This window comes from Plectropomus leopardus, chromosome 20, assembly GCF_008729295.1.
Source record: "Plectropomus leopardus isolate mb chromosome 20, YSFRI_Pleo_2.0, whole genome shotgun sequence".
NCBI classification, from domain to species: Eukaryota; Metazoa; Chordata; class Actinopteri; order Perciformes; family Serranidae; genus Plectropomus; species Plectropomus leopardus.
Window position 1 is genome coordinate 14,922,987 of NC_056482.1, and position 27,973 is coordinate 14,950,959.

The 27,973-nt window shown below is 39.5% G+C and overlaps 1 protein-coding gene across 2 annotated transcripts; it reads right to left on the reverse strand.

Moving 5' to 3' along the window:
• Nucleotides 1-5,487: 5,487 nt before the first annotated feature.
• On the reverse strand, nt 5,488-27,973 carry rnf34b (ring finger protein 34b). Of its 2 annotated transcripts, XM_042509517.1 has the most exons (8): nt 27,917-27,973; nt 18,923-19,141; nt 14,548-15,045; nt 9,457-9,519; nt 9,114-9,315; nt 8,999-9,022; nt 8,774-8,815; nt 5,488-7,234 (listed from the first exon to the last, which is right to left on the reverse strand). In XM_042509517.1, the coding sequence occupies exons 1-8, from the start codon at nt 27,920-27,922 to the stop codon at nt 7,050-7,052; spliced, it is 1,239 nt and encodes a 412-aa protein (XP_042365451.1). In that variant the 5' UTR covers nt 27,923-27,973; the 3' UTR covers nt 5,488-7,049. The 2 variants fall into 2 exon arrangements, with proteins under 2 accessions (XP_042365451.1, XP_042365452.1); XM_042509518.1 differs by lacking the exon at nt 8,774-8,815.

Below are 27,973 nucleotides of genomic sequence, written 5' to 3' on the forward strand. Positions count from 1 at the left end.
TCAGATTTGTGTTATTATTCAGAAGTGAAAATTAACTATATTCCACCACTTTGTTGGTTGTAAGGGAACAAAATCTAGTTATAGGGATACCCAGCGAGCAATTTTTGGCTCTGAAAATGTTCTGAGAATGCTACAATGCAACGAATACAATATTTTGGTAACGTTTTTAGCGTTTCAGCGTTCAATTTTTCCTCCCAAAGCATTTTTCTCAGAGTAACATTCTCCATAAACATCAAAATGTAAATAAAAAATGATAATAATATATATATATATTTTTTATTTTTGTTAACATCACATTACATTATATTTTCATGAAATGTTTTGAAAATGTTCTTCTTGTGCTCTCATGTAACTCTGTGGAACATCAGAATGTTGCAGTTATAACGTCATGCCTTAGTTGGCTTTTAACTTTATGAGACATTTTTTGATTTTTAGAGAGAAAATAGTTCCTACATGATACTCCCGACAAGGTCTGTGGATTGTCTTGAGTGAGCAGGTTATGATTTCTGGAAAGAGACATTGCTGTTGTATTTTTCAAATGTGTTTCTTTGGTGCTTTGAGCAGCATAGTCCATCTGGTTTACAGCCCATATCTCCAACAACTGATTTGGGGGCTGTGAGGTTTGTTTTCTCATTCCATGACAGCAGACTCCTCACCACGCATTTGCTTTGTATATTTTTCACCTTTTTTGTTTTTGTGGCACAACACTCCTACAGCACATTTCCACTCATTCACACTTGTACACTACTGACTCGTTAGATACGGGTGTACTTCCCTTTTTGTCCAGTTTAACAGACGGATTGTGACAGGATTAACTGTTCCTTTAACCCTTTGAAACCTGACCAAATTTGCTTGATTTGTTTTCAAAAACATGGGAAGAAGGTAATGATCAGTTTAATGAGAAATGGCACAAAAATAGCAAGAAATTTGTAAAAAAAAAAAAAAAAAAAAAAAACAAACAAAAAAAGTACAAGAAATGTATCCAAAAATAAGCAAAAAAAAAAAAAAAAAAAAAAAACAGCAAATAACCAAAAAGAAAAGTCAAATAATAAAAAAAATGTGTAAAAAATGCCAAAATAAAATGTTAAATATAAATAATTAATATATAATTTACTGTAACCTAATTTTTTAATATATAATTAGAATACACATATAGTTTTGTAGAGTTATTGGATAATTTTCTAATTATTCCCCCACTGTGTTTTTCACTGTCACCTTTTACTATTTTTTTGCAATTTGTGGTACATTTCATGCCAAGTTGCTGATAACCTTTTTTTCCGATGTTTTCAAAAGAAATTAAAACAAATTTTCTCACCATTTCAGAGGTTTAAATGCTTGTGAAAGGCGTCTGAACGCAGCAATAAAACTTATGTTGATCCAGAGTTTAAAGGGTTAATGACTGATTACAAAATGAAAAACAGGGTTTTACTTTTTTTGGTTTGTAGTACTGCATTTTATTGATTCTAATAAATCATTTTCTCTTGTTTACCAAAATAAAAAGGTTCAACATTCCAAAATATAAAGATCCAGGATTATGAGTGCTCATGATAACCTCCTGCTCTGATAACACTGTAGCTGCCCATGAATGACATCTTTGAGAAACAGCAGCATCAACAAACAGACTTACAGAGTTACAGTGTTTGTTACAGTGCATGGTGTCAGATTGGTATCCGAAAGCAGACGACGACAAAAAGTGCTAGAAAGCGAGACCATGACTGACGCAACTTTAATGGTGAGAGAGTGACACGATCAGAGGAAGGAGGAACTCGTCTGACCAAAACCAGCAGAGATACATTCTGAAAAACGGTATATTTTATTTTATTAGCTATAATTTAAATCATGTCGTCTCCCAAGTAAATGGAAAAATATACATTTAATGAGTAAACAACAATATAAGCTATGCAATTCACTTAACAGCAATTCAGCTTCTGTTTTTTTTTTTTTTTAAACCACAGGCATACTGTACACACACATTAGTGACATCTGAATTAACTGGATCTCATGACAAGAAAAAATGTGTTTTGTTTGCATAAAAGGTTAAAGTAAACCAGGCTTCCTCTGCATCTCACTGTGATGGATATTTGGAAGGTTACCTTGACAACATGACAACAGGTATGTTGATGTTACACTCAGAAAAGAGGAAGTAGCACCTGTCACCTAAGATTCGACACATTAAAGGACAACACAACCAAAGAAAGACACTTGGTAGACTTGGAAACTGAATGGTATTGCTTGATGGCAGTTTTTAAAAGGGTGGTATTTTTACAGCCTGGTCCCTATTTTCTCATGTATTTGTGTTTAAGTGAGTGATGGGAACAACAGTTTTTGACATTGGTCCAGTATTGAGCGCGAGCACTGCAGTTGGCAGCAGCAAAACAGACTGTCACGTAATCACTCGGGGAATTTGTGCAACGTCTGGGCACATCCACTAAAAGTGCTAGTTTTTGCCACTGACAGGCTCACATTATTACTTTCAGTGTCTGTCAATTTACAGAAAGGATTTCTGTAGAGAAAAGCCTTTTTGGTATCAAACATCTTTTTGCTTAACCAGAATAAACCCCAAAACCCACCAGACTTTGCTTAAATATAATAAATGCTTCTTAACTGTGTTAATATATAGGGGGGTTGGAAACAGACTTACATTGGGTTTCAGAGAAATAAACCAATAAAGCTGTGGGCATTAGGTGATCATAAGCCAAAATAAATTCTGGCAAATGAACACTAAACACAGCTCAGACTCAGGTGATCTAGATTTAAGGGGTTCTTTAAAATTCCCTCCGCTTATGTTTGAGAAAGCACAAATTCAGCCTCAAACAGCAAAGCAAAAGAGAGCTGTGAAGTCCCAGAAGTGCCCAGAGATCAGAGTTTCTGGCTGATCATTTCTGCTAACATGAGGTCTGCACTGGATTGAGAAAGGTTCAGAGTGTCCTGGGTGTGTGTCTCCTCAACTCTCTTAAACGTTAAGACAGGGCCTTGTCACAACCTGATAGGCCCAGAGGGGAAAACACACCAAGCTGCTTTCAATTACTAATTAGAGTCAGTCCCCACACCCTGAACAACAGGTGATCTGAATCACTCTCTAATCAACTTGGTGAAATTGTAACATCAAGCAAAATGAACTGAAGAAAGGGAAATAACAAGTACTGAATAACAAGGAACTGTTACACATTGCAGCCTGTTTCATGGCTGAGCACTTTTGGTGCAATTTGAAAAACTGTTGATCCCATTAGTCACTTAAACACAAAAACACTGAAAAATAAGCTTGAAAAAATACCAAACTTATCCATTACAATTAAAGAGGGATGAGTCTTTCAGTAGATCAAAATAATACAAAAAAATCTTCAGTCAATTTTCACTTAATAGCTTTTTTTCATCTCGCTGTCTTCTTCAGGAGATGGATGAGGCCATTAACATGATCTCCTTGTCATATACAAAAAGTCACGTAACTTGACCCATCTCCATGACAACTGAGCACATTTCTTTTGCTGATGAAGCCTGTGAAATTGGAAATCCCAGAAAAAAGCAAGAAAGTGGGCCTTGAGTTCAGATTGCGATCAATCGATCCATGTAACAGGAATGTAGTGCAGTACACGGTGTGACCAAGCAGCAGTATTTACTGTTTTGTGTCTTCGGCAGAAATCACATCTGTGCACTTAAAGTAATAATCTCGAAGATTTTCATTTAAATAAATGTCTGTTAAGTTGAATTAGGTAACACAATGGTTATTGAGCCTATAACTCATTGATCAAAGTATTGCAATATTTATATATTTGCAGTATTATGAACTGGATGTTGAGGGCAACATTCGTGGGAAAAAGAAGCTGTATTAAGTTACTGCTAAAGCAAACCATTTTCCTACTGCTGTGGCTTTAAAAAAATCAAAGCATTTAACTGGCAAACCATGACTTGGTTATTATTACGTAGGGGTCACAGGAAATGCAATGTGTCTGTCAGTGAGCTTAGCACTTACTGCTATAATTAATCAAAAATGCATTTTTGGCATTTTTTGACAGCAGATTAGATTAAATATTGCAGGGAGCAATAGAACAGTCAGCAGCAGCCACAGTGAGCTTTTAGATGAAGAGCTGCAGACGACAAGCTGCACACCTCCAGCTTAGCGAGGTAACCGACATGCCTTCAAAATTCAAGCCGTTTGTCCAAGCAGCAATTACGACCCATATTAACATTTAATGGGAGGTGGAAACCTCTAGTCCCATAATAATTGTGACAGGAGCAAAAGAGGAAGTCAGGCAACATCGTACAAAGAGCAACAAAGTCCGCTTAGCGTGGGAGGGAGATGGACAGATTGAGCAAACACAGGACTTTCATCCAGGAGATCAGTGTTTGTGTCTAATGTAAAACCAAGTGTTGCGTTTTTAATGTAACAACGTTTTTCACATGAGATATGTAACATCACATTACGTTACATTTAAACTCTTACCTACAGTAGATGCAGGCAACAGGACAAGATTTTGGTACCGAAAGCCTTCTGGTTTCCGTTGTCTTAGTAGTATTGACCCATTTGATCACATCTGAGCAGCAGGTAAACAGTCAGTGTGGGGAGGTGGATCGCACTCTTGGAACCCACTGACTATTGTCTAACAATGATTTCACTTTTTAATATCTTTTTTAAAAAAAATTAATCAACATTCAAATGCAGATATCTGTTTGTAGAGATTAGCCAAAATGATAGGCTCACGGAAGAGGAGTCTTGGCCTAGATATCTGTTGGCTACCCCCAGAGGGGTCAGACTGATAGCTAATGGGTTCCCCGATTGCATTATGTTATTAACAAAATAGTTATTTTAAGCCAAACCATGATTCTTTTTCTAAACCTAATGAAGGAGTTTGGTTGCCAGAACATAAACACATATTTCTGGTCCAACTGCAACCATTTCACAAAGTTACCCACATGTTTAAAAATGCAAACATTACTGCTTACATACAAGCTTTTCTGTTGTCCATCAGAAGGGGCGCTAATTTAAGAAATGTTGGTTGTATTGCGCTGAATTCACATTGGACACACAACGGTCACAAGGCACAGCAATTTTCATGAACTGCTGTCCACTTGCTTTCGGCAACCCTGTTGAACAGTCAGACCGTTCACACATGACACGCCAATGCTCCGAGGTCCGTGGTAGACTCACGATCTATGTCTAGTCTATTTTCTCTGTGAGCAAATCTGGCAAGAAAACACGCTCACAGTGACAGGCACACACACAAACTCACTAATGGACACAGATAAACAGCCAGAAGGTGGGTTTCCATTACAGATTTGCAAAATAACTAGGCAATATTTTCGAAAATGTCGATAAAACGCAATTGCGAGATGAATGCGTTTCCACTGAGTGATGTTATGCAATTTCTCCTCTCGCAATAACATTTTAAGAAGCATGGCGAAGGATTTTCAAAACATCAGCAGGATTATTGCTATTGCTGCCACCGCACTAGCTGTCATTATTTCCAATCAAAGGCGACATAGGTGTGTTATGCCAGTGATAATGGAAAGGTAAGCCTGTTATACATGAGGGATTTCGGGAGGTGATAGTCCACAATTTCACAGAGAAACTCTGGGTTTAAAATTTCCACATGATCTGCTCAACTTGCAGAAACACCTCTTGTAGCGTCTGCTGCATCATGCATGAGGGAGCCAGTTCCCACTAACAAATGCATGGCCAGAACATTATGTGACTTATAAAAGTGAAAAAGTATTTCTTTTGCAGTTTTGTTTTTCTCCTGAAATACCACTGCATTCATGCAGAAAAACTTTTTGCAATAAAGGGGAAATTAACATGTTAGCATTAGGCATACTTTATATTCGCAATTTCAATTTGTGCAATTTGAAGGTTAATGGAAACCCGCCTAGAGACACAGAGGCAAGCAGAGACAGAGCTCTCCGTTTGATTAGAAAGGAGCAGAGAAGGGGAATCACTGCTGACCGGCGCAAAAGGAATGCACTCCTGTTGTGAACGGCCAGGTGGCTGACAATTAACATATCAGGGTGCTCTGCGTCCAGTGTAAACCCAGCTTTAGACAGTACAAAGGAACATACGATGTAGTCGTATGGGTTGGAGGACTAAAATCAGATTACCAGCTGCTCATAGAATGATTTGAAAAAGGCGAGTTATTGCCTGACTTCTTAATTTAAACAATAATTAGTTTGCTGCCCCCAAAAGTCTGTGACATGACAATATTAAACTGCATTTGCTGTTAGCACCAGTAACTACAGGTGTTGCCAAATCAACCATGATGGAAATCTTCGAGATTGCCACTTCAATTTTAGATGGGAAACAATCACATCCTTCACACAGCAAAGTGTTCACATGTTTACCTCTACACACTTCATTTAAGAAAAAAAAGTAAACTATCACACCAAGCTTGCTGGTTGTGAGATGCATAAACCATGAAATTGTAACCAAATATCGATCAGAAGGCATGACGTTTGGCACCATGTGTGAGATGACCCGGTGCATGTTGTGTTTGGATTAACAAATAGACATTTAATAAAAACACATCTCTTTTTTTCTGATATTGCACATCCTAAAAGAACACTGAGGGATATAACACGGCGTCATGTGGCATGACTGTGTAAACCATACTGACTCTAACCCTGGGATCTTAAATTTTTCTGCTTCTCCTCACCACACAGAACAACCCGATCTACTTCAAGTATCCGCGGGACCGCATCCTCTCCTCTCCCCCTCTCCTGTGAGTAAAATCTAAACAGAGAACAGAGAGTAGGAAGTGATGGCGGGGGTTTCTGCTGTGTGTGTAACAGACCAAAGAGAGAAAGAGTGAGTGTCCCGGTGCAGCTGCTGACGGTCCACTGGGGAGGAGAAGTGGGACTGGAGCATGAGTTAGTAAGGGGAGAAAACAAACCGTGGTAGGCCAGAGGCAACAGTCTGGTTTCAAAGAACGGGAAGTTGCTGGCGCCTGCTGCAGTGTTAGGCCCTGCGAGACGTCATGCACAGCAGTTCATCCTCAGTGATAAATTCAGGGCTCGGGCCGCGTGCACGCCTCAGGGCTGCTCTGACACGCACACACAGAGTTTTAAGACTTGAAAACGTGCACGGCCCGCACTACGTACTGCCTGCAGATGGGGCACTCGCTCATTCTCTTTCCACATTTGGTGCAGGTTACCATGTGACCACATTCCAGCAGCACACAGTCGATGATGGCGTCCATGCAGATGCGACACAAGTTTTCATCAGCCGCCAGCTGAGCTTTGACACCATCTGTGGAAGGAAAAAAAAAGTTATTTTTCAGTTACAATGGTTCTCTGCAGGCTCATTAAACGGTGTGACGCTCAGTGATGTTGTGCAGCTGCCTCAGTCGGAGAATTATCAACACGAACACATCATTCACGTCTGGTCATTAACAGGAAATCTTCTCTTCTATATCCCTGCACTGCAATCAGTTTGTAGCTGTGATATGGTATCAAAGTCTGTTTCTTTCAAACAGTGGCGCCCCCAGATGTTTTTCATGGGGTGGACAGATGGAGCCACTTTTTTCAATGCATTCAGAACAGTAGGATCTGTATTTATCACACACTCTGACTATGTTGTTAGGTTGGAAAAGTCATATGACTGAAGACCAATTACAGCACTGCTATCTAGCAGTCACGGGTTTAAACACAACATAGGCTAACTATTAATTAAAAAATACATCTTGTAATGATTCCCAAAAAAACTGTATCACAAAACATAAAATCACGATACTCCAGTGTGTTGATATGTATTTCACCCTAACTTTGCTGTGGCCATGATTGCTACTGAGCAACTGTAACAGATTGGCTTGACGTTAATCACAGGATGCAACGATGGTGCCCTTGCAAAACATTTGCACATGGGGAGATAACGCAAGCATGTATTTGGGTAAATCGCCACAAAAGAAAATGCTACATAAACATCAAAAAACGCTGCAACGTAGCATGTAGGTTGCTAGCTTCGAGGTTGTTGTGTCACAGACAGTGCTTCAACGAAGTGTCATTCCCCTGAATTGAATCCAATCAAAATGGTATTGTAGGCTTTGTGATATCAGAAAATATCATACTGTTGATTAAACTTTATTTACATGCCAAAAAGATAGGTCTGGCTGTACGAGTTTAGCTTCAAATAACAACGGAAATTTGAAAAAGTAAAACACAGAAAGCTTTCCTACAGTCCTACCCTCTGAGGCAGACGAGGTGCTACCATAAAGAAAATAATCCCAAAAACAAATGCCAGTGCACTGGTTTATAGGAGTTAAATGTCTGATTGTTGACTGATAGCTCACTGGCCTAAATGTGGCTCTTGTGCGACAGGAGAAAACCAGTCGAGCCGCAGTCTGTCTGCTGTCCCTACACATCTAACTATTAAGTGGGCTAATATGATCCTCAAGCCCTTTATGTCGACAAGAGAGCCTCTGGGAAGCTTGACAATGTAATTACACCTGATGGAGACATGCTGCTACTGAAGTAATACGATGGCTCATCAAAAGGTAAAAGCTCTTAGAGAGTGCATTAATGACAGGATGAGAGGCTGTCCTTCAGTATAAAATGAGATGATGCACGCTGGAAGAGAAACACGAGTGACAGAATGTGGAGACACTGAATCAGGCAGACGATAATGACTCCAGTGACCATAATGTGATAATATGCAGGATGATATAAAGGATCAAGTGGGTAAAATTGCTGTAGCATGCCTTTAGTGTTGGACGATGGGTGTGATGTGCACTGTGGTCACAGAAAAGATGGAAAAGATGCTGTGAAGTGGCTTATTATAAAAAAATCTTACCTCCAACTCCACTGTTGCAGAGAGGTGGAGGATATGCAACCACTTTACAGATAAGAGTGGGCAGTGATAAAGAAAATATATTAATTCAGTAAACAGTGAAGTTACCCTTTAACGTAAAGCAAGGGCACTAACTGCATGTAAAATTAATGTGTTAATATTAGTGTTCATGTTAAAGGCAGTTTCTTAGTTTACATTTTGGAAATATTAATATAAAACAACAATTACCTGCAGTTATGCTCACGTTTTCCACTGAAAGGAAAGGGGAAAAAAGAGTTTTAATTACACAGATCATTGCAGGTCAAAATGTTAAAATTAAATGCAAAAAGACAAAAATTCTTACTGGATTTCCTGTTCTGCTCATTTTCTCTGTAGAGTCGATGCACTCGCTCCAGCAGCTCCCACTTCTCGCAGCAGCCAGAGTAATTGACAAAGTTCCTGGCAAGAATCTCTTTCAGCTGGCGGACGGAGAGGTTTTCTATCGCCTCTTCATTGTCCAGATCAGACAGCGAGGCCCTGATCCTCCTCTGTGTCGCTGGACTGACCTACAATCCACATGGGGAAACAGAGCTGCAGTCAATAACACAGTCTGCATTCCCCTGAAAGCACTGTAGGTCTACGATAATCTTTGCTCTCTTGCTATAAGCTCTATTTAGGACTGTAAATGTGCGAAAAAAAAAGTGTACCTCCATGAAATTTTCAGTGGGCTCCAGGTTCAAAAGAGATGCTGTTGGAGTATCTTCCTGCTCCTGTTTGAGGAGAAATCAACACAAGTAAGTTAATTTAAGTTAGTTTAAAGGAGCCCCAAACGATGATCAGAGTGTTAATATCGCAGCAAACAATGCTATGTAAAGATATGGTGGATTATGGCGTCCTGAGCAGGATATGAAGTCACGCTCTCTCTGTGTATGTTGTAATCAGAGCTTCTCTGTTCTTTGTTGTGGTTGATGGTCTGGCCGTGCATGCATGTTAGCGCATGTGAGTCCCTGTGTGTGGATCCCACTGGCTATTGAATTTTGTTTTGTTTTGTGTGCATATTTTAGTATATGGACTACACCCCTGGTGTTCAATGCAAGGAAATGCATCTCTTTATGGATAGATAAAAACATCTTCGCAGAAAGATCCACTAATGCATGGTGATAAATACAGTAAGTGGGGAGGTTGGCCTGTCAGGTGTGAGGCCAGTTTTGTGAATATTTTGTTAAACTCTAAACTATGTAACTCTGTAAGTTACATAGTAAGCATGCCACCAGTGCACACTAGCTTTACAAACTTTTCACTGACAAAAAGATTTATAAAAAGAGCTGTATTACATTCATAAATCTGTAAGCTCATTTGTTTTTTGCTAACTTCCTGTGGCACAGTGGTTTGTCAGAAATCTGCTGCAGAAGTTTTTAACGTGGGCTAATTGAGGCAAATTCCAAAAGGAAAAAAAAAACCCAGAATGGACTTCCAGTTGACTTGCATATGTACACTGAACTATGTGCAAACAAGACATAAATCCCGCCACTTAGCACTGCACTCATGATAACAAGATGTCGAGAACACAGCATCCAACCTCTACTTCTACCTCACTTTAACACCTTTATAACATACTAATACTAATACTAATACTAATACTAATACTGTTCTGTTTGCTTGTCTCTGTTCTCTTTGCTTGTTTGTTGTTTGTCTGTTTTGTGTTACATTTTTTATTCTACTCTGTAAAGCATCCTTGGGTATCATGAAAGGCGTTATATAAATCTAAGATATTATCATTATTATGGTTTTTATACTAATACTAGTAATAACTTTATTTATATAGCACTTTTAAAAACAGAGTTTACAAAGTGCTTTGACAAACAGAGCAAAGCATAAATGGGATACAACAACAGCCAAACAGTCCTATTGAAAACAAGCGAGAAGACACTAGGGCAGAGTTAGGATCAAATTAAATCAGAGGACAAATATTGTAAGATGCAGGACATATAATGTCATATAAAATAGTCCAGAGAAACAGACCAAAGCAACAACAACAACAGAAACAGTAAAAGCAATCAAACCCCAAATAAAAGGAAATAAAATAGATTAAACATAAATAAAAAGGTAAAAGAAATAAAAAGAAGTAAAAAAAAGAAATAAAGCTCCCTCAGAACTGTTCCAATTGCAAGCTCGGCCACCTCCATGTTACGAGTCTTGTGCAGACAACCTGAATCAGAGACATGATCTGAATATCGTACATCGTACTCTTTTAAATTTTTATTACAGCATTTCACTCACTTATGGGCCCATATAAAACAAATTGCCTTTACTGTTTAATCACCAAATAGCGAATCACTATTGAACAAACATGCATGCAGCGCAACAGTCAGAGTTGACTGATGTTTGAAAATATGACACTGACATTGTGTCGTTGAAAAGAATGTGAATTACGTGACTATCAATGCCATATGGTAAAAACTACTTCACAGCTCTCTGTGTTCTAATTATTTAAAATTCCACAGTTCAGATCTCTAATGAATTAACAGAGATGTTTAAATACTGACTTGGCTTCTTTTAACTCAGCGGTTCATTATTCTCTTTGAAGGTGGAGGTCGGGAAGCTGCCAGATGAAAGCAGAGCAAATGGAGCTCCAGAAAAGTGCGGACGCTGTTTGGTGTGAGTGCATAGCTCTGTATTATCGCAGCCATTTATGCTCTTTGAAGAGAATATATTGTCTCTTTATTCTTTTATCTGCTTGACAAAAGAGAGCATGTGAAGGGCTGAAATAAGCTGTAACTGAGTGATATCACGCTGGAGTGCAGTCTCTGTTTCTGTACCGTTAAAAAAAAAGAAAACCTCTGTCTTTCTCTGCTTTGGCACATTCCAGCAGACAACCAATCATCTTCTTTGGATGAAGATGTGTAAATAATGTAACCATCAGCGTCATGGTGCGAGATGCCTGCCCTTACCATCATGCTTTTGCTCAGGGTAGACTCCTCAGGGACAAAAACACGAGCAGCAGCTCCGACACAAGCAAAGTGGCAAACCTCTCCGGAGCATAGAGTTTCTTTGACTCGATGTTAGATCTCATTCAACCGTTTCAAACATGTGAAAGTACTAGAAAGCTCCCACAGAGAGAACACTTCTGTCAGGGCTGCACAAGCTGCTGAATTTGTTAGTTTAAGAATGAAAGAAAGAAAACCTCAGAAATGTTTCATCTGCACCAAAATACACAGTGATTGAAAATTATGGGTGACATGTAGAGGAGAGTGGGGTCGGTTAGGACACTTTTGGATTGACACGAAATAACCTTCCAGTACTTACAGACTACTTGAATAGTACTTCGCATAATTTGATCAGTGAACAGACACAGTTAGCAGTTTATCAAGTTTTTTAGAGCACAACCCAAATGTGAAAATTTTATTAAATGTACAAGGAGGGCATTTTCCCTACAATTCTGCATCCTTGAGACGGTTTGGACAGTGTACAGGACTGGCTGAGACACCTTAGAAGGTCTCTGCTTGGAGGTTTAAAGTGAAGACGATGTGACTGAGGATGAGTATGATGAATGACATAGGCATAGTTGCTTTTGAATGTGCTAAAAAGGCACTGTCCCAAGTGACTCCACAACAGCTTCAGAAAGACATGAAATGTGGGAGAGAGAAAAAATATGTATTTTTGATTTTGAGGTGAACTGCCCCTTTAAATAATGGTATTGAAAAGATGAAAAAGACCAGCTTATCACATCATTGCTGGCCGGACTCAAACCTGGGCCGCTGCAGAAGCTTAGACATATGGGGCGCACACTCTACCAGTGAGCTAGAGGTCACCCCGAAACCAAAAATATTTATTGAAATCTGTTGCGAATGAGAATGAGAATTAGTCATTTTAAGCAGCTACTGTAGGATATATAGATAATATGGTAGTCCAACAATGACGTTTCTGCTGTGCTTATTTTTATTTGCTTTGGGAGCTGCAGCAAAATTTATTTTAATCATCTAAACAAAGTAACATCGGTTCATATGTTCATATGTAATTATAATAATAAGCCATAAATATAGTTATTACCTAGCTTTTTTCTTTTTTCTGTAGACATATTATCCAAGCTTTTTAAAACAATTTTGTGGAACATTTCTCACCAAGTTGCTTATTAGCTTTTTTCTCAAGTTGTAGAAAGAAATTGCACCAATTTGTTAAGAGTTCAAAGGTTTAAATACATGCGAAAGGCATCTGAAAGCAGCACAAGAACAGTGATGTTGCCCCAGGTCTTCACTGCAGACACAAAGTCAGGAGAATAATCTTATAGATTCAATTTAAAATGTAAGGCTCCAATAATTTTTTACAGATTTTATGTATGTTATCTTTGCTGTTATGTTTGTGATATTTTTTTTCTTTACAGTGGATATCCACACATATACCCTTGTTTATAAAAACAAATAACCCACAAGAATCAAAAAGCCACAAACTAAGAGAAGTACACAGAGATAATCTACGGCGGGATGTACTGTAGTGTTTCTGTTGTTTGGCTGCAGCTGTGACGCTGTGGGGAGTTCTCAACCTGTGCGGCTGTTACATAACAGACTCAGCCTATGTAACAGACCTAAAAAAGGCAAAGGGCTTAAGCTGCATTGCTGGCTGGTCTGATGGCTTTGCACACATGCACACACACACACACACACACACACACACACACACACACACACACACACACACATAAACACACACAAACACACACACAGCTCTCACATGCACAGTCTGCTGAACACTGGACGACTGCTGCAAATCTGAGCTTTTGAATATCAATGGAAGGAAAAGCTAGATATACCGCCCCATGGTTGTATGCCTCCGTGCACCAGTCAAGTCTGTGAAAACATGAACGCTTCACACACATCTTTCCCCCCACGGCACAGAAGAGCTATACAACCAGCACAGTTTCAAGGTGGACACCCAAGGTTCTTGAGTTATGACAAAAAACATGTTTTATGAGGTCACCGTGACCTTGACCTTTGACCACTAGATTCTAATCAGTTCATTCTTGAGTCTAAGTGGACATTTGTGCCAAATTTGAAAAAATTCCCCTAAGGCCATTATCAGATATTGCATTCATAAAAATGTGATGGATTCAAGGTCACAGTGACATTTGAACACTAAAATTGTAACCATTTCATCTCTGAGTCTAAAAATTTAAAGAAATTCCTTCAAGATGTTCTTGAGTTATCGTGTTAAATGGTAAATGGACCTTCACCTTTGACCTATGACCACCAAAATCTAATCAATTCATCACTGAGTCCAAGTTAAGGATTGTGTCATATCTGAAGAAATTCCCTTGAGCCGTGCTTGAGATATTGTGCTCAAAGAATGTGCCGGATAGACATACAGACAGACGAACAAGCCAATAATGCCTCTAGCCTTGGCTATTGTTACTGCAGAGGCACAAAAACACTGAAATACTGCAGATTGTCAGTGATGAACATTCACTCATTCAGAGCAGAGCACCAGGAGACAATAAAAATAGAGGAAAGCACAAAGGAAAGACTAAAGCATGAAATATAATGAATGAAATAACAACTGAAGAGATGCACGAGAGGGTATTTGTTTGTTTGGGAGTTAAAAGGAAGAAGTCTCCTGACTTGAAACAGTCACGCTGACACTTGTAAATAAGCTGATTTCACCTTTGAAATTAATTATCTTGGATAGAATGAGGACAGATGTGAAGGAAGTATGGCGTATGTAAATAAGAGAGTGAGCGATGTGTTAGTGTGAGTCTGAGCAGTGTTAGCCCTGCATGCAGACACACACTGAACTGTGTGTCTAACCTGGCTGGTGGTCCCTGAGCTGTCACTTGGGCTGAGCACGTCTCCCTGAGAGGCGGAGAGGACCGACTGTTCAGAGGTGGAGCGTGTGGCGGAGGGGGGTGAGGCGGCACGCGAGTGGGGGAGCGAGTGCAGACTGTCTGTGTCATCTCCCCCTTCATCTTCCTCCTCCTCCTCCTCCTCCTCCTCCTCACGTGTGTCCTCGTCGTCTTCCTCCTCCTCTTCTTCCTCCTCGTCCTCTTCCACCACTGGCCTCGCTGTTTCCCTTGTCCCCTGATGACAGAGCACCAGGTCCACCAGGTCCTCTTTCTCCCTGCATGTGTCAGTGGGGATGTTGCGCAGCAGCAGGTACTGGCGCAGGTCTTTCACTCGGAGCTGCATGAGCCGGGGCCTCTGGAAGGCCGTACCGCGCAGCAGGTGGCAGGTCGTGCAGCAGCGCAGGTTCTCCTGAAGCACTGAGCACAGGGCGCAGAAACTCTTCTTACAATCACAGCAGATGTGCTGTTGGAGGGAGAAGAGAAAGACAGACATGATGTGATCAGCTATTCTTTTTCATCCATCATTCAAAGGGGCAGTTCGCCTCAAAATCAAAAATACATATTTTTTCTCTTATCTGTACTGCTATTTATCAATCTAAATTGCTTTGTGTGAGTTGCAGAGTGTTGGAGATATTGGCAGTAGAGATGTCTGCCTTTGCTCCAATATAAAATGGTATATATATGGTATATATAATATAATATAATAGATTGCACTCATGGTGCTCAAGGTGCCAAAAAATAAATAAGTAAAATAAATAATAATACATTTGAGAAACTCAGCAGCAAAGTCTCTTTCCAGAAATCATGACCCGGTTACTCAAGATGACCTTGTTCTGAGCAGTTTTATGCATTTTCTTACAACCAAACCACATCCCAACCATATCACTGCACAGAGGGAAGCGTGACTCTACTGCTAGCTCACCTAACACCACTGAGTGAGCAAACGTTACAGCCCAGCCGAGCCGAGCTTCAATTGAAAGAAAATATTTCCTGCAGTTTTTCCACTGTATATTTGCCGCTTTGAGCACCACGGGCCAAATGCCATCTAGTTTTCGTTGTATTCGAGAGCAGGCAGACATCTCTACGGCCAACAACTCTCAAACACTCTACAACTCACACCAAAACAGTCCTTTTACGGTCCTTTTAAGAAACTCTTTTTTTAATTTTGATTTTTTAAGAAACTTCTTTTTAAGTTGCATATTTTTAACTTGTTTTTGAAAGAAATCAAGCCAGTTTTCCCAGTTTTCAAATGGTTAATCATGTTTTTCCTAGAGTCAGGCATCTTTGATGTTTTTTGCCTTAAAAAAGAGAAATGTTATAAACCATAAACACTAAATGTTGAAACTGTGGCTCATATTCTGTGTGCTCGGTTATTTTCTGGGACAGAGCAAAGAAAAGGGACATAAATTATCTGTAGCTCCTGGTGATGTTTGACATTTTACAGGCTTAAAGGCGTCTCCTGATACAGAGCGGCAGAGTAGATTGACACTTCAAATGGGCAGAAAAGCAGGTCAGCCACGGCTGTAAACATTTTCTTATCACTTGTACACAAATGTGCTCTGGTCCACCAGAAGCACATTTGCACTACAACAGTTACTTTTCTTCAATCGTGTGTTGTTACTCCCCCAGGCACTTTATTTTTTATATAAAAATATCACGCTGACACACAAATGTGTGCGTGTCCAAGGAGTCGACCTGCCGTTAGAGTGTTTGAATGACGATAGAGCGATTTGAAGCAGCGAGCAGAGAGGAAACCGGGCACTGCTGCATTTTCATCAGTGTCTCGGTGTGTCTGACTGTCAGACAGATACACTCTGCCATTAAACTCTGACATGTTCAGCTGAGCAGAGATCCTGCAAATGCCAGAATGAATATGAATGGTGGATGCTCTTAAAGGTACAGGACAGTTATTTTGCATTTCCATTTTTTTGAATACTGTGTCTGATTTACAATGCTGCTGATCATTTACCAAAAAAAAAAAAGTTTTTCTAGAGTCAACTTACAACTTCAAACAGTGGTGGATAAGATACTTTACTTACACATACAAGACTGTAAAAATGATATGTATCAGCAACAAGATGAAGCCTACTCAAAGAAGCTGTATGCAACATTCAAACCATCAATACAGCAGCAACAACTATTTGCTATGTAAAGATACAGAGGAGTAATGGCATCCTGAGCAGAGAATGCATTTGCGCTCCCTTTGTGTGTATTGTTATCTGAGTTTCTCTTTGGTGTGGTACAGTTCTGATATTAGTGGACGTGAGTCTGTGTGTGTGTGTGTCCCATTAGCTAGCCAGTTGCTGGTGCTTTGCAGTTCATACGGTGGATACCACTGATAACACCGTTCCGACCCACACTGGTAGAAATGTGCTGTTGCAGAGGAGTAGTGCCCTTCCCTCCCTAGATTCCTAGATGCATACAGTCTTCTACAAAATAAACTTGCGTCATTAAAACACATTGGAATTACATTTATTTCCTTTTGCAACAAAAGCACATGGTTAGGTTTAGAAAAAAAACATCATGGTTTGGCTCCATATTCACATGGGAAATGAACAGTGGGCTCGTGGGTAAAAGTCCAGAGTTTGTTGGACTAGCCGTCAGGCTAGCTGTTTTTGACACTGTTTGTGCTGTTAGTACTGCTTAGGGCCGTGGCAACCAAAGCATTTTTTTTTCTGAGGCATGTTTTTTCAATGCTTTGCAATGGGAGCACTGCGTGTTTACGCTGCACTACAAAGGGCACTGCTGGCAAAGGGGCAAGGCGCTCATCATGCTGCATGCTTCAGTGTTCCTCTCATCCAAAGCAAGTACTCCACCTTGTGCTTCCATGTTTACTTCTGCGGATATTTCATATCATGTCAACCAGACGCAACCAAAAAGTATCAGCTGAAAAAATGCTGCACCCCCAAAGTGCTCTCTAACACTCCCAGCTGGACATTTCTTCATGATCGCCTGGTGTTTTCAGCTGGAAAAAAAATGCTTTTGTAAAAACAGAGCCTCAGCCGGCTCAACCACCTCCATGTTGAGAACCTTGCGCAGACAATCCCAGTTCAGACTTTGGAGCTTAGATATGCTCTGAATATTGCATGCAGCTCCTTTAAAAATGACCCCTCTGGCTAATATATTAACATACATACCGTTATTAGATTTTTTTTTTGATACTGATGCAACAATGTGTAAGCAGCCTTTGACTGTTGTCGCTGGCTGATGGTACAGCAAATTCTAACTACACAGTAAGGTGTTATAGCTTAATCTGAGGGTTATTAGTTACAGTTAACAGGTGAATGCAGTGGAGTGAAAGTATAAAGTAGAATAAATTGGAAATATTCAATTTTAAGTACAAGTGACTCAAAACTGTAAGTAAGTACAGCACTTACATTAATGCCAATTTTACCACTGTCTTCAAAACAGATATTGGCTTCCAATAATTCCATTCAATAAGTTTTCCATCACAGTGAACAACCTCCTGTCTTTATATTTATCACATTTGCAACAGCAGCCTCTTTGTGAGGGTCTTCTGCTTGTGCTGTTTGTTTTCTTATTCCAGGGCAGCAGACGTACCGAGTGCAATCAGCGTTTGTTTGACTCATTTTGATTACTTTAAGTTAATAAATCACTTTATTTGCTAATAGAGCTGGGTTGTGACACATTATACAAACATTATCATCCTTTACCTGCCTCTTAATAGACTGTGCATCTTGTTTACTGGCTGTTGGTCTGTTGTATTAATGCCTGTCTGTTCCTGTTATTTTATTTTTGTTGACTGTTAACAGGATGTTGCTATAAAATAGCACGTAAGCACAGCCAACCTATCCTGTATAAATGAAAAGTAAATACATGAGGTAAACCATGTCAGTGAGACAAATGATAATTAAAGTAATAATTCTTGCATTTCAGCATGAACCACATTGATATTATTTCAAAGTGTCTTGCATTAAAAGGTCTCCCTTCAGTAGGTGACTCAGTATATATGAATGTCAGTTTCCTTGAATGCACCATGAGGAAGAGTCCCTGCTCACAACTGCACGCAATGATTACATAATTGTGACAGAAAAAAACGAAGCTGACTAAACGTTGACTGTGAGGGATTACTAAAGCATGTTTCCAGTCTACGAGTAGATTTTTATCCAGTGAAACCTGCAATCAAGAGTTAGTGTAAGATTTGTATTTAAAATGCTCAAACATGAACAGCGGATAGGTCTTCAGGTAGTACATTCATATCCTCGAAATTCACAAAATTCCTCTTATGGTCTTTAACCAAAATCAAATCTTACTTTATCAAACACTTTTTATCATCTAGTACCAAACTAATCACTTTCACACCAGAAACTCTTGTTTACCTTGCGTCTGAAGACAGAGAAGGCCAGTCCGCAGGCCTTGCATAGCTGTCCGGCGCTCCCTGAGCTGGTGGGGGGGTAGGTGGAGTACCCAGCGCTGGGGGCGAAGCGGAAGGGCCCCGCCCCTGCTCCGAACCCCGGCTGCTGCGCCCGCACCGTGCCCGTGCCCATCACCTCGTTCAGCAGCCCACAGCATGACGCCCACATGGACGATGCCCCCGCCTACAGAGAGCACACACAGAAACACATTTTAAACTCTTATAGACATCTAACAGAAGTTTTAATGTCTTATTAAAGCATCTCTCCGGCGTAATCAGTGACAGACGTGAATATCTTCTTTATGAATTTATGTCTTCTGCATTATTCACCACACATTTCCTCAAAATTCAGTCTGGCATATTTGGAATCTTTGAAGGGACAAACGCCATGTTTCCAGACGAAAATCCCTAATTCTGTGTTTTTATGATGGCGATGGTGTCTGTCTAAGGACTCATTTATGCTCAGTGTTAGACATGGACGGAGCCCTTTTAACCATTATAACGTAACCATGAATTGTGAAAAAACTGGGGCTGGTACACATGCTGCGTTTTTTTTCACCCTCAAATCCATTGTTATTAATGTAGACACGTGGTAGCTTAAAAGCGAGAGTCACACCGTCCTGGCTTACAGGGGATTGCAAGCACCTGTTTTCATGGCACGACATCCGCGGTCTGAGATGAACAAACTTTTGGAATGCAGCACACATTGCATTTTATGTGACCAGGAAAAACTTCTTCCATAAACATCAGTCTTCGATAAATATGGAGAAGAAGATCATTGTAATGCAGGGCTCCTCAGGACATCACATTTGTCCCACGAGCAACAATTTAGGCCTAGCATAAAGTAATACAAAAGTCTTTCTGGTAAGTAGGCTATGTTATGGTTGCTAAGCAATATCAGGCGTAATCTCCCTTCACACCCTTGAAAGTTGGCATGCACAGAGTAGGCACAAGGGTAGCACCCAGCGCCAAACCTCGTGTTTTCCAGGCACTAAAATACCTTACATGTGTCCCTGCTTGTTTTTGCCACTGACAGGTTAAAACTGCTATCAGAAATGTCTGATAACAAGCAAAAGGTAAAAAGAAATCTAAAACAATCTGCGGAAAACAAGCAAAAACAAGCTCTTTTAGCGGATGCATACTGAGGGTGCATATGCCCCCAGGATCACATGGCAGCCCATTTCGAGGCTGCCGACTGCTGCACTCTTGGTCAATACTGGACAATTACAAGAACTGTTGTTCCCATTAGTCACTTAGACACAAAAACATGGACAAATAGGGTCCAGGTTTAAAATTGTCCAAGTGTTCCTTTAAGAAGACAGTCCTTGGTATTGGTTAAGATGGAAAATGAATGAGAAAGAGAGGGAGGAGGGGGAGATCCTGGGCAGCAGCACATTACTGAGAGTGCTCTGTGAGAGTCTTTGAGGTTAGAGATAATTAGACAGCAGAAGCCTCTAAAAGCTCCAATTAATGAGAATCTCCAAAGAGAGCTGCGGGTTAAATTTCTCAATCACTGCATTATTTTGAACAATCTGATAAACAAATAATCCACATAAAGGATGCGACAGCCACGTATCAAATGGGAAGAGGACAATGTCATGTTGCCTCTGTGTGTCTCGAGGAAACGTACAAACTAGCTTTTAAGTTAGTGCACTTATGTTAAAGTGTATCAGATGTGTTTGCTGACCACAAGACGGGCCAGACACAACGAGCAAAGATGGCGTGATGGGAGCCACAGCTCCTTGGGAGCATACTGATGAGAGGAGGAGGGAGGGGGGAGGACAGCGAGGAGAGAATATGTCTTCTGTTGTTCCCCAGGCTGCAGAATCAATAGCTGACATGAGCATAATGTAAGCCCTCTGTGGTTCCCGGCTCAACGCAGAAAACAATAGAATTCACAGGGTCCTGCCACGTCTCTTCTTAAAGCAGCGCTCCGCTCCGACTTGTCACAAACACCCTGTGATCTGACCTCACCCATCTGCTTAGGGATTCGTTATGTAATCTTAGGAAGGAGGCACTATATGTGGAGTCACGGCAAGAAGGAGGAAGTCCATGCTGCAGCGAGACAGTCGGGATTTTTAAAGGTCAAATGTATCATTAAACTGAAGTGGTTGGATGGATCAACACCATTAACCACAGCCCAAGGTGACAGCGTTAAATAACTTGTTTTGTCCAACCAGCAGTCCAAAAACTGACCACATTTAATGTGCAGTGACATCAAAACAGAGAAAATCCTCAAATTTGAGAAGCAGGAAGTGGTGAATTTTTGCTATTATTGCTTTATAAATGCCTTTAATGTTTAATTCCTTGAAACCTGAGCAAATTGGCTTTATCACAAATAAAAAAAATGAACAACTTCACAAGGTATTACCCAAAAAATGCAAGAAAATTACCTAAAAATTTGCACTAAAAAATTGAAAACACAAAAGGTAATTCCTTTAAAAAAGTGCTAAAATGTAAATGTAATTAACTTTAAATATTTAATCATAATTGAATAATTATTGTCTAATAATTATTTTCTAATATTTTCTCTCTCTGCCTGTCTTTCTTTTTCAGTCTTTTATTTGTTTGTCTTTTTGACTAATTATCAGTTCATTTTCTTGTCAGCTGTTCCTCATTTCTTACAATTCTATTGCCAAGTCGCCCATTTCCTTTTTAGCCATGTTTTCAAAAGAAATCAACCCAATTAGCTAGGGTTCCAAAGGTTTTCAAACATAACGCAAGGAACTGATGTCAATCGAGGTTTCAAAGGGTTAATCAGTCAGCAAAAATAGTTGTCAGTCATTTTCTGCAGTGTTTCAGCACTAATATTCTGTGAATTTTTGGTTTTATATTCATATTCCTCAGTTAAATCCACCACGAGCAGCTCACTTTATCCTGACAGACTTCTGCAGCTTTATTGTGCACAATAAAACCATGATGCATAACAATTTGAGTTGTTTGCCCGTGGCGTAAACTTGACCTGATGTTCAAGCTGCTAAAAAGTCTCCCGGGTTAGATGCAGCCTCCTCTCACATGGGTGTGAAAGCCACTAAAAGGAGTTATTTACTGCATTTTCAGGGATGACGAGCCATTGCAGTTTGGCCACGAAATCAGTCTTATCTGGCTGTGAGCCAGCAGCACGAGTTCCCTTCGTTACTTCAATTAGCACGCTGTAAGCTCTGCGGGCAGGGAGTCCCGAACAAACAAATGACAAGAGCAAACATCACATGTGCGGCATTGTTTTGTTTTTACTTTTGTCTTTGATAATTCCTCTACAGCTCAGTCACTTAAGACATAGCTCTGGGAGCACTGAGTTCTTGTTATTCTAATCACCTCTGGACACTTTATAACCAAATAATTGAGATATTTCTCACACTGCTGCTGGATTTCTAACCTCGAACAGGGTCAGATGACAGTCAAGCCCCAATGTGCACACAAACAAACATACACACTGAGAGGAAAAGCAGCAAACAGTAACTGAGGCACAGATTTAAATAGAAAATCAGTGATGTTTAGGCTTCGTTGGGTGCTGTGATCTGACCTCGTAAAATTACTTTTTGAGAAAATCTCAAAAAACAGACGAGTGTAACCATATGGGACGGGAGCCTAGATGGAGCCTAAATGGGTCATGATGTGTTAAACTAGAACTGAAAACCAGTCCGACACCAAGAGGGAAAACAACATCAAGCAACTTTTGTGTATCTACTGATTCATCTGAAGAGCTGCTGCTAAAAAGCTTTGCATGTCTTTGATCAAATGACAACAACGAGGACATAGTGCATCTGTGTGAATTTAAATTTAAAGGGGCACTGCACAGATTTTATACTTGAAGTTCAGTTTACTCATCGCAAACAGCCTACGAAAACTGTTGTATGTTTTTTGTGTCTCTGGAGGAGATTTCTAAAACCTGACAATTTAACCTTAGTGAATTTTGGCCTGCTCAGTCTCCCTCCACAAACGTTCTTCTCTATAATCTGGTTAATTAAAGGAGTGGTTCCCAACTGGGTCGTGGTCCAAAAGTGGATTACAGGACTATTGTGAATGGACTGCAAGTGACTTGTGTATATGTCAAGTTTTTAAAAAGCACGTTTTAGGTAATAACACTTTTTTCTTGAAAAATGTTTTATTTCATTGTGTTCTAAACCCGTAGTTTACATTTTGAAAAAAAAAAAAAAAATGGTGGGTTGTGATCCAAAAGTAGGTCGTTGATCTATTATGAATGTCACTCACAAACATGTCAAGTTTGTAAAAAACTCACCTTTATTTTGAAGTACACTAAACTTTCAGCACAAAGCGTTATTTTATAGAGAAGACTTTTTTTTAGTAAAGCAACTATTTTGCTATTTGCTATACCAACTATTTTCTTGGTATTATTTGGCTTATTAACATGTTGTGCCTTTGCAGTGTTTTTGTTTCTAGTCTTGAAGCAATTATATGCACTTTTTTGGTTTGCAATGCAATTTATTTACTAAGTTTAAGTAACTGGACTTTAATCTTGCAATATGTTTTATTTTATTGTGTTCTAAGCCCACATGTTTTTTAAATTTTGAGAAAATTTTGGACATCGAACTAGCACTGAAGTATGACTTTGTCTCCACAATGAATGCCATTTCGTTATTGCTGTCATAATCACTCCATTAAGTGCCCCTTTAAGCATTAGTTGAAGGATGATATTGACAAAATCACTATCAGGGTGTATTTCTATTTTATATCTATTTTATGCAAGCAATACACATCATGATACAATACATTATTCTGGAAACTGTATTGAGAGATAATTTATGGATGGGTATGCTTTTGGTTAACCCTGTGAAACTTGAAAAAGAAGGCAATGAGCTACGAAAGAAGAAATTACCCAAAAATTTGCAAGAAATTTGTAAAAAGTACAAGAACATTATCTAAAGATTAGTAAAACAAACAAACCAAAAAATAGCTCTTTTAGAATTAATGTTCTAAATCTACTATATTTATAAGGAAGTCATGATTCAACAAGTCATGACTTGTTCGACCATTTCTTTTGCTTCAAGTTTTGTTAAAATTAAGTTTTTATACAATAATTTCTCTATTTCCTTTTTTACATGTTCGAAATAAATCAAAATCAAATTTATGCAATCTGTGGACATTCCTTACCAGGTTGCTTATTGCCTTTTCTTCATGTGTTTGAAAGAAATCAAACCAATTTCCTCAGGGTTCAAAGTTTTAAATACTTTAAAAGGCATCTGAAAGCAGAACATGCAAAGTTTCAACAGGTTAGTCCAACAAGTTTAACACCTAAAAAATAATGCTACTTCATCAAATTAATGCCAATAATTCAGTAAATCTAATATTGCCACAAAGCAGTCCTGGTCAAAGGTTTGCAGCAGGCTCCATATGTTCTGTTGGAGATTATAAATAAATATACTGCATGAATTGAATGTGAAACAATCTCTAATCAACTCATGGTATTTGTCGTCATATTATCTGTCTCTAGACTGTATATTTGCAAACATCGACATATAGACATGTAGCAAAAACACAGTATCACTTTGGTTTTCAGTGGAAACGGCTGTGCGCTATAAAACATGTTACAGAAAAGGTCATCCATCACCATCCTTCCATCATCCTCTTTTCGCATTTCATTTCCTTTTTCTCTTTACTAATTCTGACCCCTTTTTTCTCTGGCAACTGCAAATGTCACTCCTACTGTGAAAAGTGAATTCAGCTGCCTCACTGTTGAGACCGGAGAGTACTGTATGTCGCCACTGAAATATCAACTATTTCATTCTGTTATTTGTCTAAAAATGAAGAGAATAAAAGCAATATTTCATCTAAATGAGTCATTACTCAAATAATTGTTCAGCAATGTCTGCTGAAGTCTGGAGAGATATGTGCCGAAAACTCAGCTAAATTTGGATTTTTGTCTGCAAAATAACAGATTTATACAGTTTACTCTAATGGCAGCAGAGGATTTAGCCTGAATAACACTTCTGGTGCAGAAATACAAACAGATCCAGACTGCTGCGGAGATTGTCCTGCAATAACAAAACATGACTGGACTATTTTACAGAAATCTACTGTGCCCCCTGGACTCTCTTTATAGCTCCTTCACCTACTTTATGAGTCTGCCCCGAGTGAGTTCTTTCTCATTTGGAATAATCATGATCCAGTGTGCATTACATCTTATAATGTCATGAGAGATTTGTGAGTATTTGCATCTGTGATGGATTGAAAATGAAATGATAAGAGGATTTTGAATAGAAAGTGTATGTCACAGACCAACTCATGGGTTATCCCTGATTAAAATGGCATTGATAACACAAACTGTGCAGCAGTCTTTCCCCCATTTGAGATGTATGCTTACACAATTCAGCTTACACCGTCCGTTCCACAGGGGCAGAAAAGCTTTTCAATTTAAACCAGATTAGTCAATAACGCGTCACGTCCATTTTGTTTTCTGGGGACACAGGGAGCGATGCTGCGTTGTCCAGCAGGAGATAAGCACCTCCCCTCTCTGGTTCTCCACAATAATGTGACAAACAGTTTTCAAATGCTCGACCTACTGCATCCAAAATTGTACATGAATATCAAAATATTTGCAGAAATTATACTTTGGCATCAAAAGTGAATTATTCTTTGTACAGAATGTGTCGGTGTTACATTATTGTTGCATTGTGGGATCTGAGCTATGTTTTGTTGGGTTTGAGCAGCAGAAAATCATGTGATCATAGCTGAAAAGGCCTTATATACTGCATGTTTATTCTCAGCACAGCACCATATTTAATGAGCTCCCTGAAGGTTTTACATGTATTGTTAGTTAGCTGCAACTGTAGAAATATTTTGAATATCCTGTATATAATAATATATATTTAGAGGAGCAGTGTGTTGGATTTGCATGAAACGGTGAGCATTGCAGACGGCAACCAGCTGAAACTTTTGCCATGTGCCGAACGTGAACTCCCGATTATGATTCCTTCAGAGTTCATTGTTCTGTTTTTTGTTTTTTTTTTTACTGCGAGCCAAATTATCTGTCTCCTCCTTTCCAAAGCAAACGGACCAGGTGACTAAAACCAGCAAAAAACACTGAATGAAGCAGTTTCACATTACAAATGAATATTTCTCCGATGCTGTTTGGTGCGTCGCAAATGGACTACTAGCTCAGCATCTGCTGATGCTAAATGAGGTAGGACTGCAACCAAGTTATTTTCACTGTTGATTAATCTTTTGATTATTTTCTAGAATAATTGATTAGTTGTTTGGACTATAAAATTCCAGAAAATGGTTAAAAATGTCAATCAGTGTTTCCCAAAGTTTAAGTTGACGTCTAATTTCTTGTTTCTTCTTCAACCCAAAGATTAAATAAAAGAGTAAACATTAACATTCAAGAAGCTGGAATCAGCTTTTTTTTAATCTTAAAAAAAAAAGTTTGCTGTTCATTTTAGTGAAAAAATTGACATCAGTGCTGTTAAAACTGAATTGTGACAGATTTGTATTTGCCATGACTGGGACTGTTGAAGTTATAACACTACTTTGAAGATGAATTCTGATTATATTACTCATTTATAGTGTTATGCACTTTTATTACAATTCTACACTAAATTAATCTCAGGGCAATTTTTGAAAACACAATTTACTTTTTTTACTTTATTTTTTTTTTGTAAAAAAACAAATGCTGCACTAAGTAGAATTAAGAGCATTTTCTAAAGACATTTTAGATAGTTGCCTTTTTCAGCCTATTTTATATAAAAGTACTGCACTAAGTGAAATTGTGGTGAGAGTCATATAAAAATAGTTTTAGTTTGTTATTTTGTAAAAATAAAATCAAATAAACCCTTATGGAACTGTTTGGATGCAGACATTTCCTCTTGTATTGCACTGCAGAGCTGTTAAATGGTCAAGAGTAAGCACTGGATTCATTTTAATAATTTTAAAGTATCTGAAGTGTGCACTGTGCAGCTGTATTATCCAGGTAAAAAGAAGTATCAGATCGGCAAATAGGCTCCTCAGTGTGAAATAACTTGGAAAGACTACTTGATTGGGACATCCCTGCAGTGAAAGGTCTCCAAAACTGAGCTGAAGCTAAGTATTTGGATGTAAATGTTTTTTATTTACAGACTGGGGACATCCTCCTCTCAGAGTCCTCATGATGCTGTCAGCTTTAAATGACAAGCATCCAATCAGCAACTGCAATAACAAGTCACGAGCCTGTTCTTCATGATGATGATGACGATGATGATGGTTGTAGCAGCAGTCCTGCCTCCACCTCACCTCTCACCCTGACTGTCACCACAAACCTGCCGCCACCACCAGAGCACCAATGACATCATCGCCATCATCTTCATCATTATCCGTCCTGAGCTCGAGCTACCAGACAGCATCATCACCTTTTTCCTCCTTGTGGTGTGTGCTGCAGCCTTCTCCGACACACACACACACACACACACACACACACACACACACGCACACACAGAGGAAGAAGGAGACTCCTGACACAGCTCGGACCTGGAAGAGAGGTGAATCTCTCTTGTCTCCCAAACATCCCCGCGCTCCCTCACTCACTGACCGCAGCCTCTATCTCATTAGACTGGATTAAAAGCCTGACGATGAATGGACGTCGCTCCAGCGGCTTTAGTCCACTGAACTATCACACTGGGGTCAAAGCGGGCTCATTACAAGGCTGCACACTGTACATACTGTTTATCAGGACGACGGGAAAAGCATTCCCAGGCTTCCAAGCTCGCCGGGAAATTAAAATTCCGGCTGACCGATCTGGAAGGGCAGCGACGAGAAATCTACTGTCAAGTTAAAATAAAACACTAAACGCTGCGTTTGAATGCAAGCCTGTTGATGCAATTACATACAAGTGCACGCAAACGCATTTAATTGATATTAGCATAGAGGTATCCTCTGCCTCTTGGCGCAGCATCGTGCGTAAATCAACAGAAATCTGCATCTTACGTGAATCCGGCTCGCACACACGAGCCGCAGGTTGATCACGTACCTTCATTGCACCTCCCGTTAGAGGAATCTGCCGAGTAATGTCAGGACGACGACCATT

Coding starts and splice junctions, on each gene's coding strand:
- rnf34b (XM_042509517.1), bottom strand. Junction 9,023..9,113: donor TGAGCAGAACAGGAAATCCA/GTAAGAATTTTT, acceptor CTTTCCTTTCAG/TGGAAAACGTGAGCATAACT. Junction 8,816..8,998: donor AAACGTGAGCATAACTGCAG/GTAATTGTTGTT, acceptor TTATCTGTAAAG/TGGTTGCATATCCTCCACCT.